Source organism: Staurois parvus, unplaced genomic scaffold, assembly GCF_062004578.1.
Source record: "Staurois parvus isolate SC_StPar_1 unplaced genomic scaffold, SC_StPar_1.0 ptg000432l, whole genome shotgun sequence".
Taxonomy (NCBI): Eukaryota; Metazoa; Chordata; class Amphibia; order Anura; family Ranidae; genus Staurois; species Staurois parvus.
In genome coordinates this window covers 10,056,747-10,072,602 of record NW_028318228.1, presented here as the reverse complement: position 1 = coordinate 10,072,602, position 15,856 = coordinate 10,056,747, and the positions used below count along the sequence as shown (strand labels likewise).

Below are 15,856 nucleotides of genomic sequence, written 5' to 3'. Positions count from 1 at the left end.
CCCAGGTCACCAGAACTAGTGTCCCCATTGGAAAATGTCCCCTCTATTATTTTTCTGGGGACAACCCAAAATATAGGACTTTCTTTTGCTTTCACTTTCAATGATAATGGTAAACAGGACAAATAGAGAGGGGGAATCTCCCTAATGGGGGCACAGACAGCAATAAAAACTGACAGGGGTTATAATCCCTCTCCACACCATCCACAACTTAAAATAAAAAAAAGTTTTGCCTTTAGTTACATTTCAGAGTGTTTCCAAAGGCTGAAATTTTTTTTTTGCCTTCATGCATTTTATGCATGAATAAAAAAAAACCTTCTGTGTGCTGCTAGCCCCCCCCCCCCATACTCACCTGAGCCCCCTCTCGATCCAGCGATGTGCATGGGAACCTCGGCTGTCTCAGGTCTCTCTCTGCTCATGGACTGAGACACAGCAGCATTAGATTTCATTGCTGTCAATCACAAACAGTGAGCCAGTAAGGAGGGAGCAGGGAGGCAAGGCCGAGCCACAGCTCTGTGTCTTATGGATGCATAGAGTGGGGCTTGGGAGCGAGCACTCACCAGTGCCCCATAGCAAGTGACTTGCTATTGGGGACACTGATCAAGGGGTAGGAGCAAAGAGCACCAGCAGGGAACCTGAGAAGAAAAGGAATAGCCCCATTTTGTGCAAAACCATAGCACAGAGCAGTAAGTATGACATATTTGTTATTAAAAAAAAAAGAACCTTTAATTACACTTCAAAGTTGATACTTTTTTTATCATTTAGTATAAGTGTTGCTTGAAGTGTGTGTGTGTGATTTTCATTTCCGGGTAGGGGGTGGCTGGGAATGTCAATCACCGGGTCCTGGCCGGAGATTCCCCTCCGGTGACCGCCGTGACAGGGGAGAGACCTGTGTGTGTAAACAACACGAGCGGTCACGCTGACAGAGGAGAACAGAGGAGAGCCAGTAATCGGCATTCCGCGGAGGGGACATGTACACAGATCATCAGAGCACTGATGATCAGTGTGCCTTTATGATCTGTGTAGCCCCAGCAGTGCCACCTGTCAGTGTCCATCAGTGCCAGCTGTCAGTGCTCATCCATGCCACCTACCAGTGCCCATCAGTGCCACATCAGTGCCACATTTCAGTGCCCATCAGTACCACATCAATGCCACATATCAGTGCCCATCTGAGCTGCCTTTCAGTGTCACCCATCAGTGCCAGTCAGTGCCACATATCAGTGCTGCCAATCAGTGTCACCTATCAGTGCCAGTCAGTGTCAGTCAGTGCCGCCTATCAGTGCCACTTAGTGCTGCCTATCAGTGCCAGCTAACAGGGCCAGTCAGTGCCACCTAACAGTGCCAGTCAGTGCCGCCAATCAGTACCAGTCAGTGCCGCCTATCAGTGCCATATATGAGTGATGCCTTTCAGTGCCCATCAGCGATGCATGTCAATGCCCATCAGTGCCACCTATCAATGCCTCCTCATCAGTGCCCATCAGTGCCACCTATTAGTGTCCATCAGTGCAGCCTCATTAGCGTACATCAGCGAAGGAGAAAAATCACTTATTTACAAAATTTTCTAACTAAAACTAAGAAAAAACTTTTTTTTTACAAAATTTTCAGCGGTTCTTGGTTTGTTTAAGAAAAAATAAAAACCCCAGAGGTGATTAAATACCACCAAAATAAAGCTCTATCTGTCACAAAAAAATGATAAAAATTGTTGCATGAACGCGCAGTTGTCATTCAAAGTGTGACAGCGCTGAAAGCTGGAAATTGGCCTGGGCAGGAAGGGGGTAGAAGTGCCCTGTAGGCGAGTGGTTAAAGGCCTAACACATACAGTAAATGCAGAATTACAATGGGTTGGAAAATCAGCTTGTCGGAGAGATGCGTTTTTTTTTTAAAAGAGAAGTTTGGGAATGAAAATAAAAAAACATTTATATTCACTTAGGTGGAAGTAGCATTGATCTGATTCTGCATCTGTAGCCCACCACTTTTAAGACTGAGAAATGAGCATCAAAGATCGCTGATCGCACAGTCGTCAGTGAGCAGAGAGGCAGTGACTGTCAGTCATCGACTCTCTGCTCTGCCCCTCCAGATCTCATTGGAGCTTCAGGCTTTGGAGGGGGTAGTAGTGGCTGCCTCAGGCTCTCAGCAGCAGGCTAAAAAGCTGAGCCAGCTGCCGGTCTAGGCTTCTGAGGACATCCAACATTAAAGTCAGGATCTTTCCAGAGTCTGAATTGGCTCTGTAACGTCAGCTTCAGCCCGCTGTCGGCTGAAAACGTGTCATAGGAATGCAGAATGGACTGTACACCTGTGATCCCCAGAAGAAGAAGAGCTTTGGCCTTACTACTTTAATTTTGGCATTGGTACATATTTTCTATGGCCATGCCCAGCCATTTAAACAAACAGAAAGAGAAAAGTGACATCTAAGTGTAGTAAAGAGTTAAAAAAGATTGATTGCACTAATATAGCAATGTCACATAAAAACAATAGAGTATTGGTCATCACAATCAAACACTGTCCAGGACTCAAGTCTTGTGGTTCTCACTGTGTAAGGATGGAATGACACCTGGAGTCCCTCTGGATGTCATCATCTGGAAAACCAAAGCCTTCCAGGTCCAGCATTATGTGAACTGGGAAAGCGGACCTGATGTCACTTGTGATGCGGCATGGACATGGCTACATGTTTTCAGAGCATGTGTGCTCCTTTCTCAGGTCTTGGGCCTTCTTCCATGCTTACACAGCAGGAACCACAAGACCTGACATCCCAGGAGTTGTGGATTGTGATGATCATTACTCTATTGTTTTTTATGTGATTCACACAGGGGCCTATTTACCACAAGGCAAACAAGGCATTTTCCTAGAGTGCCATTTTTTCAGGGGGGCAGCAGCATTTTTCAGGGGGGCAGCAGCATTTATCAGGGGGCAGTGCCTCCACCCCCCCCGAAAGCAGAGATGGTAGAAAGGACACACACACCGTGGGGACCAGGTGGGATCTGAGAGAAGCTGCAGGCTACTTGATGGTGTATGTAGAGCCTGACTCTTGTTCTCGGGGATGTCCGGAGCTGTGAAGGTGAGTGTCTTCTCCCTTGCCAGGGTACGGGGGTTGCCAGTGTGTATGGAGCGGTGGTAGTGGAAGGCTATCTTGGGTTGGGGGGGTGGGGCTGCTGGTGGGGGCTGTGGTGGGGTGTTGTTAGTCAGTGTCAGGCTCTTACCATGGGGGAAGGGGGTGATTTTTGTCTTGCCCAGAGCAGCACGAAACCTAAATACACCACTGGATTCACACATATAAAAGAAAAGTGCTCCAACCTTCATAACATTCCAGGAGGAGTATAAATCTCACATGCCATTCCCGTGGTCTCCATCTGCTCAGGTAGATATGTCAGTCACGTAGGATCAGCAGCAAGGTGGGAATAAACTGTAGAAACTTTATTTTGAATGCAGAATATAAACTGTTCCAGGAGACAAGCAACACTAAGTCCTTACTCATAGTTCCTTATTCATGTTTTTTGTGTGGGTTGCAACATTAGTGCAATAAATCTTTTTTAACTCTTTAATACACTTAGATGGCACTTTTCTTTTTCTATTTGTTTATGTTCCCGTGTTGTAGTATCGGCTTCTTGGTCTCAAGTACAAGCTTCTTGGAGTGTGTATTGATTTACTATTCATACATGTTTATGGACTTTTCATGGACTCAGTCTTTTGACTACTTTATGGACTATTAGACACCCTTTGAGGGTCTTCTCTCATCAGCACCATATCAGTTTCTTTTCTTTCCATGCCTTCATTAGCCCTACAAAAGGACAGAATTAAATAGCACGTTTTACCTTCTATAGATTTCAATTGGGTTTACAGCAAAGCTCACAAACTTTGCACTTCGATCAGCATTCATAAAACTGTTAACTGAACCCAGGCAGATTCACTTACCCTAATTAAGAGTACATCCTGTGCCTGAGCCACCTATGAAACTTTTAACCACATGCCGCCCAGCCACTGTAGAAATACGGTGGCAGGGTGGCACGGCTGGGCAAAACCATGTTTTAAAACGTGTGTTTTGTAAACAGGTAGGGGGCGCACGCAAGGCGCGCCGCCGCCCTACCTGTCCCGCCGATCATAGCCGCGGATGTCAGTCGCCGGGTCACAGCCGATTGTTACCGGCTATGTCCCGGCGATCGGCGGCAATAGCTGACAGAGAGCACAGCTGAAGTAGCTGTGCTTTCTGTCAGTTCCCTGACAACTCCAGGACAAGCTGATCGGGACAGAAGAGTTTCTCTCTCCCGATCAGCCGTGTCCCCTGCAGTACACCCCCCCGCCCCCTAGTAAAACACTCCCCCTCACACAGATAACCCTTCCCTAAATAATAAACTTAACCCCTTCCTCCCCAGTGCCATTAGTACAGTGTCAGTGTTTTTTTTTTTGCACTGATCACTGTATTGGTGTCACTGGGGATGTCAGTGACCCCAAGTCAGTACCCCCAATGTCAGAATGTCCGCCGCAGTCCCGCCATAAGTCGCTGATCACCGCCATAAGTCGCTGATCGCCGCCATTATTAGTATAAAAAAAACCTAAAAATCCCAGTATCTTTCCCGCCATTTGTAAACGCTATAACTTTCACGTAAACCAATTAATTTACACGTATTGGGTTTTTTTTTTTAGCAAAGACATGTCGCAGAATGCATTTTTGCAGAAATTTATGACTAAATTTGATTTTTAAATTTTTTTTTTTACTGGACATATTTTATAGCAAAAAGTCCAAAATATTGTTTTTTTTCCTCAAAATTGTCAGCCTTTTTTTTATAGCGCAAAAAATAAAAACCGCACAGGGGATCAAATACCACCAAAAGAAAGCTCAATTTGTGGGGAAAAAAACGATGCAAATTTCATTAATGTACCATATTGCATGACCGCGCAATTGTCCGTTAAACTAGCGCAGCGCTGTATAGCAAAAAAATGGCGTAAATTGCAGTATCTATACCATAGTTTCTAGACGCTATAACTTTCACACAAAGCAATCAATATACACTTATTGGGATTTTGTTTACCAAAAACATGGAGCAGAACACATTTTGGCCTAAATTTATAACCAACTTTGAGTTTTCTATATATTTTTTATAGCTGAAAGTAAAAAATATTGTTTTTCTGCAAAATTTTTGGCCTTTTTTTGTTTATAGCGTGAAAAATAAAAAAAAGCACAGGTGATCAAATACCACCGAAAGAAAGCTCTTTTTGTGTAAAAAAAAGGACGTAAATTTTGTTTGGGTGCAGCGTTGCATGACCGCGCAATTATAAGTTGAATTAATGCAGCGCCAAGTATCAAAAAGAGGCCTGGTCATTAAGGGGGGTAAATCCTCTGGAGGTCAAGTGGTTAAGCATCGAAAATAAAAGCTAAAATTTAGGTGACTGTGCCTGTGATTGCCAATGGCATAGTAAAAACACAAAACTTATTCTTTTTTTTTTCATAGAAAGTCTTGTTTTCCTTGTAAAATTGGCTTGCTGTTATGTCTTCTGGCAAAAAAAGCGTTTAGTGCTGCTCTGTTATACATCTGATATACAATACCTTGAAGCTTAAGGCAGAGAAATCCCTCTGGGGGTCTGCATTTAAAGCTACACATGTCATGCATCTCTGCTTCAACCTTCCTGAGTGATTCTGATACTTTCAGAGTTCATGCTTCTTCAATGACCCTTACAAAAAAGTAATACAATCACAAAGTTAAATGCAGCCCCATACTGTGTGGAAGTACAGACTTCCTCCTGCCTTACATTATACTTTGCAGTAAACAGACCTTGGTATAAGGGATTGAGAACCGCAGTGATTTTATTATTTCGTAGTGTAATATGTCCATTGATTGTCGTTAATGAGACCTAAAGCAGAATTTCATCCAAAAATTAAACTCAGATGTTTTGCCATTATCCCCCCAGCCTGTTACATAGTAATAAATAATTTCTGTGGTGGGGCAAGCATATTTTTTTCCCATTTACTCCTTCCTTCTTTCCTTCCTTCCTGGGAGGGGGGGGGGGCATAGCTTTCAGCCACCAAAGCCTCCTTAGATACCACCTAAAACATCTCAGGAGGCTTCATGACCAGGGGCAGACTGACAACTCATGGGGCCCCCGGGTTTTAGGGGATCATGGGGCCCCTGTGTCCTTGCCAAAACTCAAAAAAGCCTATGAAAAAGGTACCAGGGGCATCTCATGGGGCCCCCTACTGACCCCGGGCCCTCAGGCAGTGCCCAAGTTTCCAAATGGTCAGTCCGCCCCTGTTCATGACCCAACCTATTGGCCCATTGTGTGTGTGTGAGGGGGGGCTGGCTGAATTTCCAGGAAGTGACGGCTAAACCGAATCCAAGATGGAGACAGGGAAGGAAGAGAAACAGAGTGATGAATCACAGAAGGAGGAAGACAACGCTGGACTTCATGGGCTGGTAACTATTTTTTCTTTTTTCAAGTAGTTGTAAATGCTGAAGGTTTTTTATACCTTCATGTATTCTATGCATGCAGGTAAAAAACCTATGAAACAACAACAAAGTAAAATCCCCAGCTCAATTTACCAGCCAGCCTGCAACAAACCACCTGTCTAACAGTTCACATTAAAACCAGGGGTTTAGTTTGCACACATTTGCAAATACATGTGTAAGCTACGGAGGCCATATCATGGCACCCCAGTATTATCTAAAGTCCTAACTCTAAAAATTTGGAGAGCTTCTATAGTAGGAGCACATGCACTATATTGCCGAAAGTATTGAGACGCCTGCCTTTACACGCACATGAACTTTATTGGCATCCCAGTCTTAGTCCATAGGGTTCAATAGTGAGTTGGCCCACCCTTTGCAGCTATAACAGCTTCAACTCTTCTGGGAAGGCTGTCCACAAGGTTTAGGAGGGTGTCTATGGGAAGGTTTGACCATTCTTCCAGAAGAGCATTTGTGAGGTCAGGCACTGATATCAGATGAGAAGGCCTGGCTCGCAGTCTCTGCTCTAATTCATCCCAAAGGTGTTCTATCGGTTGAGGTCAGGACTCTGTGCAGGCCAGTCAAGTTCCTCCACCCCAAACTCGCTCATCCATGTCTTTATGGACCTTGCTTTCTGAATGTTCAAAATGTCTTGGTATGCTGATGCCTTAAGAGTTCCCTGCACTGGCCAAGCCCAACCCCTGAACAACAATCCCACACCATAGTGCCCCCTCCACCAAATTTTACACTAGGCACAATGCAGTTAAGCAAGTACCGTTCTCCTGGCAACTGCCAAACCCAGACATGTCCATCGGATTGTCAGATAGAGAAGCCTGATTCGTCACTCCAGAGAACACGTCTCCACTGCTCTAGAGTCCAGTAGCGGCATGCTTTACACCACTGCATCCGACGCTTTGCAATGCACTTGGTGAGGTAAGGCTTGGATGCAGCTGCTCGGCCATGGAAACCCATTCTATGAAGCTGTCTACAGACTGCTGTTGTGCTAATCTGAAGGCCACATGAGGTTTGGAGGTCTTTAGCTATTGGTTATGCAGACAGTTGGCGACTTCTGCGTACTGTGCGCTTCAGCATGCGCTGACCCCGCTCTGTCATTTTAAGTGGTCTACCACTTGGTGGCAGAGTTACTTTTGTTTCCAGTTGCTTTCACATTTTTATAACACCATTAACAGTTGACCGTGGAATATTTAGTAGCAAGGAAATTTCAAAAATGGACTTATTACAAAGATTATACATGTTATTAATAGAGATGAGCGAATCGAACTTGGCGAAGTGGAATTCGTTTCGAATTTTAGGAAAAATTTGATTCGCACCGAATCCGAATTTTAGCAAACTTCGGATGCCGAATCGAATTTTCCCCGATCAGCCGGCAAAAAGTGTCACTGCAGAGAGCTCCGCTATTTCTGACAGTTCTCTGACAGTTCTGACAGTTCATTTACAGCGGTTGAAACATTGTATCTATTTGTTTCCATTTAGGATACAGATGTTTTTATTCAGAAATAAATAGATACAATGTTTCAACCGCTGTAAATGTGAAGGAACTGTCAGAGAACTGTCAGAAATAGCGGAGCCCTCTGCAGATACACTTTTTGCTGTACTGGAATTCTTCTGTTCATTCTTCTTCTTCTTTTCATTCTTCTTCTTCTTCTTTTCATTCTCCTTCTTCTTCTTTTCATTCTTCTTCTTCTTTTCATTCTTCTTTTCATTCTTCTTCTTCTTTTCATTCTTCTTCTTTTCATTCTTCTTCTTTTCATTCTTCTTCTTCTTCTTTTCATTCTTCTTTTCATTCTTCTTCTTCTTCTTTTCATTCTTCTTCTTCTTCTTTTCATTCTTCTTTTCATTCTTCTCATTCTTCTTTCATTCTTCTTTTCATTCTTCTTCTCAATCTTCTTTTCATTCTTCTTCTTCTTCTTTTCATTCTTCTTCTTCTTCTTTTCATTCTTCTTTTCATTCTTCTTCTTCTTTTCATTCTTCTTCCTCTTCTTTTCATTCTTCTTTTCATTATTCTTCTTCTTCTTCTTTTCATTCTTCTTATTCTTCTTTTCATTCTTCTTTTCATTCTTCTTCTTCTTCTTTTCATTCTTCTTCTTTTCATTCTTCTTTTCATTCTTCTTCTCATTCTTCTTTTCATTCTTCTTCTTCTTCTTTTCATTCTTCTTTTCATTCTTCTCATTCTTCTTTTCATTCTTCTTTTCATTCTTCTTCTCATTCTTCTTTTCATTCTTCTTCTTCTTCTTTTCATTCTTCTTCTTCTTCTTTTCATTCTTCTTTTCATTCTTCTTCTTTTCATTCTTCTTCTTCTTCTTTTCATTCTTCTTTTCATTCTTCTCTCTTCTTCTTCTTCTTCGTCGTGCCCCGTGACTGCCCAAATGAGTGAAGTGTGCGGTGATTCTAAGATCGACGGCACTCATCTGCATGTCATACTGACTGACAGTATTATTTCTCTTCCCCAGCAGACTCCAAGGGCATTTAAATTAAAGGTACAGTGTTCTGCACTAATATAAAGGCTCTCTGAAGCCTAGAAACCCTTTTAATAAGTTAAATTCGCAGCGAATAAATTCGCATCAAATCGAATTTCTCCCGCAAATTCGGCGAATCAGCCGAATCGAATTTTTGAATAATTCGCTCATCTCTAGTTATTAACTTAACAAACACATCTGAAACAAAAACTAGAAAATAAAAGAATAGAATAAAACAGAATAGAACATCATATAAAAGAATAGAATTAAACAGAATAGAAAATAATAGAATAAAAAATAAAAAAAAGAACAGAAAAAGAATAGATTGGAGTAAAATAGAAAAGAATAGAGTAGAATAGAAAAAATAGAATAGACTAGCATATAAAAAAATAGAACAAATATAGCTATTGTATTTATAATTTCAAAGTTCAGATCGATTTGAAAATAACAAATATATGAAAAGAATTCTGAAAATGAATCATTTAACATAATGACTATGACAAAACAAAATTATTAACTTAACAAAAGCAACAAAACCTGAAATGAAATACATTTTTCCATCATCCACATCCCTAATTACAGGTATTTATATAGTGCCAACATCAACAGCCATACCATGTTCAAAATCACTTAAATCCCTTTTCCTCCCCATTTTGATGCTCGATTTGAAGTTCACAGTGTACAGCACAGCCATGCAAAGCAGTGTGCTTACAGTGAAGCACACAGACACAACCCCATAGTAAAACAGCACACACCCTTTGATCGCCCCACACTTCCTGCCCAATGCCATTAGTACAGTGTCAGTGCTTTTTATTAGCAGTGATCACTGTATTGGTGTCACTGGGGATGTCAGTGATCACTGTATTGGTGTCACTGGGGATGTCAGTGACACCAAGTCAGTTCGCCTCAGTGTCAGAATGCCCGCTGCAGTCCCGCTATAAGTTGCTGATGGCCACCATTACTAGTAAAAGAAAAAGAAATCCCAGTATATCGCCATTTGTAAATGCTATAACTTTCACGTAAACCAATTCATTTACACGTATTGGGATTTTTTTCAGCAAAGATGTGTAGCAGAATACATTTTGGCCTAAATTTATGATGAATTTTGATTTTTTAAATTGTTTTACTGGACATGTTTAATAGCAAAAAAGTCAATAATATAGTTTTTTTTCTCAAAATTGTTTGTCTTTTTCTTCATAGCACAAAAAAATAAAACCGCACAGATCAAATACAACCGAAAGAAAGCTAATTTTATGGGGAAAAAAGGACATAAATTTGAGTGCAGCGTTGCATGACCGCACAATTGTCAGTTAAAGTAACGTAGCGCTGTAATGCAAAAAATTGCCTGGTCAGGAAGGTCAGGAAGGGGGGTAAATCCTCTGGAGGACAAGAGTTTAGAGCAGCAATGCTGTATCTGAGCTCCTCAAACCAAAAATGCTAGTTAATAATTTTCAATATTCAAAGCAAATTCACCCATCTATCTATGTTTCCATGTTTTATTTTGCTGAGATATCACTTTTAAAAACACCACTAGCCTTTCTGGCAAGGGCAAATAATTCATGTGGCATTCCCTTCCTGGAATCCATCTGCCCTTAGCTCAGCCATGCAGGCAGGATGGTGTGTTTGCTGAGAAAGCCCCTCCTCCCCTCCTGTAAACTGCTGGGGTGTATGACAATATTTGCCCAGATGTGGAAAGCAGGAAGTAACTGAAGAAATGTAAAAAAATATAGTTTAACCACTTCCCGTCCGGCCCATGTAGATAACAGGCCGGATGGGAGTGCTGCCAAAGCGGGTTGATGTTTCTAAACGTCACACACGTTCACTGCCTACGTGTGCTCCCTGGGAGCGCACGGCACTGATCGCTGTACGTGGCCTCTGTGTGAGGTCTCGATTCATGTGATCACTGATTGGCCAATCCCTGATCACATGAATAGTAGTAAGCAAGATGTCACTTCTGACCTCATTGCTTACTACTTGTGAAATCTGTGAATGATCGCAGAGATCACATGGTACAAGGCTATTCACAACAGCCTTGTACCATGTGACAAGCTGTGACCAATCACAGCTCTTACAGTATTTCTCAATGGCTGCAAGAATGCAGCCAGAGAGAAGGAGACATTATTGCTTTTACAGCCTTTATGGGTGTAAAAGCAATCAGTGTAAAAAAAGAAAAAAAATCTTCATCACCCCCCACAAGTAGTACAGTGTGACTATGGTGAAACTGTACTGCTAGGGTGATAGAATGTAAAAAAACATAAATAATAATGTAAAAATTGTTTTGAAAAATTATAATTTTGGTTATAAACGAATTTGTTTTTTTTTTTTTTAAAAGATAGATGAATCCTTTTGGCCAAGATTTATGAAGAAAGTTTATTTATTTGCAAAATTTTATAGGAAAAAAACTTTTTTTTTCAAAATTTTTGGACTTATTCATTTATATAGCAAAAAAATTAAAATCCCAGTGGTGAATAAATACCACCAAAATAAAGTTTTATCTGTCTCAAAAAAATGCTAAAAAATTCATATGGGTACAGTGTTACATGACCGCGCAATTGTCATTGAAAGTGTGATAGCAGTGAAAACTGAAAATTGGACAGGAAGAGGGTGAAAGTGTCTGGACTTGAAGTGGTTAAAACAATCAAATATGATATACTTTCCTATCTATTTACTAATGCTAGCAGCATAAGGATTAAAAATAGTTCATGTTGATTAAGAGCATGAAGTTCCACTTGAAGTGGTGGGCGGAAGTAATCTAATCCCCTGGAGGAGGAGGGCAAGAGCAGGGTGTGTTTTATGTTGATTGAGAGAGTGAAGTTCCACTGTAAGTTAGGGTGATGCATCTGTTATGTACCAAGGGCAGGGCCGAGACAATGGGCTGGGCAGAAGGGGCGACTGCCCTGGGCGCAATGGTTTGTTGTAGGGATGGGGGCACCTTCCTCCTGTTACAAGGCTGACAAGAGTAGTGAAAGTGATATTGATTTTGACAAGCGAGTGACTCCTAGGTGTAGGATCCCCTAAGCTTGCACATCATGAACTGGGGTGGGGGCGCAGTTTGGCATCTTTGCTTTGGGCACTGGATGACCTCGTCCCGGCACTGACCAAGGGTTCCATTGCTGCCAACATTTTTCTAGGGTTAGGTGTGCCTTGGCAAACATATATTCATGTAAGGCAGGGTCAAATATTATCTGGGTGACTAAAAGTCATGGGGTGATCTGTTCGCAGCAGATAAGGTGTCAATCATGACAATTTGGAGATGCCTGGGTCAGTGATCTATTCCCATTCCAAGTAAAGCTATCTTGGGGTCGAGAGCACAGGAAATATGGGTAACAGAGGTCATAAAATCAAAGATATCTTGACAAGGTACTCCTTTTCTTTGCATTCGCCTGCTCTGATCTAATCTGGGAAACCCTATCATTTCCAAAGCACATCTGTCCTTTGGAAATGAAGAAGATTTGTTAGTTTGGCAGGACATTTGCCAGTAATTTATCATGGAATCATCACGTTACTGGGCAAGTATTTTTCACCATTCTTTACAAGATTTTTCCCAGGTTTATACATTTTTATTCAGTGTGCAGCTACAAGTAGTGAATGTTTTATTTGCTCCACAAGTTTGCTATTATCTGAAATGTTGCTTCTATTATTCCACCACTAGCTGATGCTGAGCAACCTCTAAATCTCTGCTTCTGCTGTGTTTAGTTTAAGTGGGAGGGTGGTACCAAAAACCTTGTCCTGCAATACATTCCTAACGAATGGACCAAAGTGATGGGCTACTACTGAGTTTCTTACCAACATTGGAACTTCCTAGTTCTGGGAGTATGTTAACACCAAGAATAAGGCCTACTGTAGATAAGAGTACCAAGTAGTGGTGCACCAAAATGAAAATTCTGGTGCTGAAACAATTGAGTACTGTCTGTGATACTTTTTTTATTTGCACTAACATACAATTTTGAGGACAAGCTTTTGGGGTATGTCCCCTTCTTCAAATCCCAAGCAGTACTATACAAATCACAAAGTTTCAGGTTAGAAGGGATGAAAAAAAAAAAAAAGAGGTTAGATAAGATACAGTAAAAGCGAGGGGGGGGGGGGATACTACACTCACACACAAGTGTGGCTTGTCACTTTCTTTTTCAGTGACATTGGTCATCAGTACAAATAGAAAGGTAAATCTCCTCAATGAGGGCACAAAAAGCGATAAAAAGTTCAAGTTGAGGAGAAGCTTTGGATGTGGATCCTCTACCAATATAAAAGAAGTCAATAGTGAAGCCAAATAGCTTGAGTTTGGTGGCTCTACACAAAGTGGTTCTCCCTGAAATGCAGAGGTCACCTAGATTAAGTATTCTACACACATTTGCACAAAAAGAGAGCTCCAAGAGAATGATCCAAGAGTCCAACAATTATTTACTGGTTTAGTAAATGACCACAAAAAAGGAAACAAATAGCCAATGCATTTTTGGGGGCAATAGATCTCCCCTTCTTCGGAGTTTAAGTAGAAATAAATGGTTTAGGAACAAGGGCGGACTGACAACTCATGGGGTCCCCGAGCAATAGGGGATCATGGGGCCCCTGTGTCCTTGCCCAAACTCAAAAAAGCCTATGAAAAAAGTACCAGGGGAATCTCATGGGGCCCCCTACTGACCCTGGACCCTCGGGTAGTGCCCGAGTCCGCCCCTGTTTAGGAACCAGATATGACCAGTATCAGTGAATCAATGAATCAGCAAGAAAGTTGTTAAGAGCTTTACATATTCATCAAGACTTTATTTGTGCTTCATCACTGTTACGTTTTTACAGGTTTTTTTGGTTTCTGTGGAAAGATCCCACCTCTATACTTATGGTTTGATGTTGGCCAGCTTACTTTAGGAGTGTTTGTTATATTTCTTCATGACGAGCACATGTACATAACTGACATGACATGTACAAGTACATAAATAACATGTAGGTGTAACACTTACTCCCCCTGACAAAGCCTTCATCTGCGTTTTTTCTCCAGAAAGACAGAGCCATTTTTTCAGCCATCACCCAGAGTAAGCATCTACTTCTTGGAATGAGATGCTGGCTCAGAGATGAAACAATGCTGTAAACCCTGGTGTCCATAAAGCGTCCTGTATTCACAAATGTCTGACACAGATCCACCTTTACTGTAGCCTCTCATCTTGTGACTTGCTACAAAATAACGAGATTTGTTATTGGAGTAATGATTCTTAAGCTGGCCTTCGAAATTTGACCGATTTAGTAAGGACCACTCGAATTTCAAACCATGAGTGGCTGCACCTGCTCGACAGAAGTTAATTATTAGGTCGACTTCCTAAAACAGGCTTTTCTTGGAAATTTTGTATTCTGACAGCAAAGAGCCCCACTATCAGAAAACAATATCTCAGCAGGGGGAATTCCTCTATCCACCTCAATTATGTGACTGGAGGAAACCATTGGTTCCTTCATTTGTCCTCCAGCTTAACCCCTTGACTCTGACATCACACAAATATGCGGCCTCACAGAGCTGGACATTTTTCTGTGGGGCCACATATTTCCGTACCTGTCTTTGTACTGGGAGCGTGTTGCACAAACACCGGGGTGTCACTGAGAGCCCCTGGTCCCATTCTAACGATCAGGACCCGGGACTCCTGATTCCAGGTTACATGATTGCTGTGATAGCCTCTGATTGGCTATCACAGTGATCAGTCACTGTGAAGTCCACCCCCCCCTTTATTTTTTTCTTTCTGAATGGAGGAGAGAGATGCATTGTATCTCTCCCTCTCTCCTTGCATAGAGAGAAAAAAAACAACTGTTTGAAAAAATAAGATTAAATAAATAAATATTAAAAAAAGAAAAGAAAAAAATAAAGAAAAAATACCTAGATCAAGGCTTGAACTAGTTCAGTGCCAGGTTTAGTTTTTGGGTCAAGGTCAGAGACAAAGGTCAAAGGTCAGTATTTTAATTGTTTTTAAATTGGTATCGGTGTCAGTTATTGTCAGCGTCAGTGTGTTTTAGGTAAAAAAAAACAAAAAAAACAAAATGTGCACTATTGTTTCTGAGCTGTATGAAGGTACAAACAGCAATACACATACACATGTAAGGTATCGCTGTGATTGTCAAGAGCTGTAAAATATATTTTGGGTTTTTCTTTGGTGGTAGGTTATGGTAGTAACAAGAAAAACACAGCTAAATTTAAAAAAATGATTTGGGTTACTACTACTACTACTACTTTGGGCCAGTTTTCCTTTGATAATAAAAAAATCAGGAGATATCCATTACCATTTACCACCAAATGAAAGCCCAATTTGTCCTGAAAAAAACAAGGTATAATTCACCTGGATGTACAAAGTATTTGTGATGATATGTACGGTTTTACTAACACATGTCAAAGTTGCAAAATTGTGCTTAGGTATTAAGATTTGTTGTACCCTTAGGCGGGAAGGGGTTAAGGAAATGTCTCCCTCTGCCTACAACAGACCAGTGACATCATTCAAGCCTATGCAAAATTACTGACTTAAGCTCCAGGATGACTTCTTGGATTTTTCTAGAAATATTATACCAAAACCAATATTGTACTCCTATATCCTTCCTAATTACTCCTGGCTTTTGTCATGACACTCTTTTCAGATAAAATCACATAGTAATATTATGTCTTGGGCATATCCCTGTAATCTACTGATGAACGAAGCCCTTTCCCACTTCCCATGTAAGAGTGTAATCCATTTAGGTCAATTGGAAAAGTTTCAAGTGTTTTTCTATTAGGATTTTTAGCTTTGAAGGATTCTAAATGCATTTGTATCGCCTTTGTTTCTCTTTCATGCAGATGTTCAATATATAAAGAGGAGAGATATTGTTCTGAAGCGAGAACTAGGGGAAGGAGCATTCGGGAAGGTGTTCCTTGCTGAGTGTTATAACCTCAGTCCAACCAAAGACAAGATGCTTGTTGCTGTCAAGGTAACAGATACAGAAGAAAAGACTTTA

General features: G+C 41.3%; 1 protein-coding gene across 2 annotated transcripts in view; it reads left to right on the top strand.

Annotated features, from left to right (window-relative positions):
* NTRK3 (neurotrophic receptor tyrosine kinase 3) overlaps positions 1–15,856 on the top strand; it is a 979,065-nt gene that overhangs the window by 799,636 nt on the left and 163,573 nt on the right. For both annotated transcript variants that reach the window (XM_089687661.1, XM_089687660.1), the window contains exon 14: positions 15,699–15,829. In XM_089687661.1, coding sequence (XP_089543787.1) covers positions 15,699–15,829 — 131 coding nt within the window. The remainder of the gene's footprint in view (positions 1–15,698; positions 15,830–15,856) is intronic.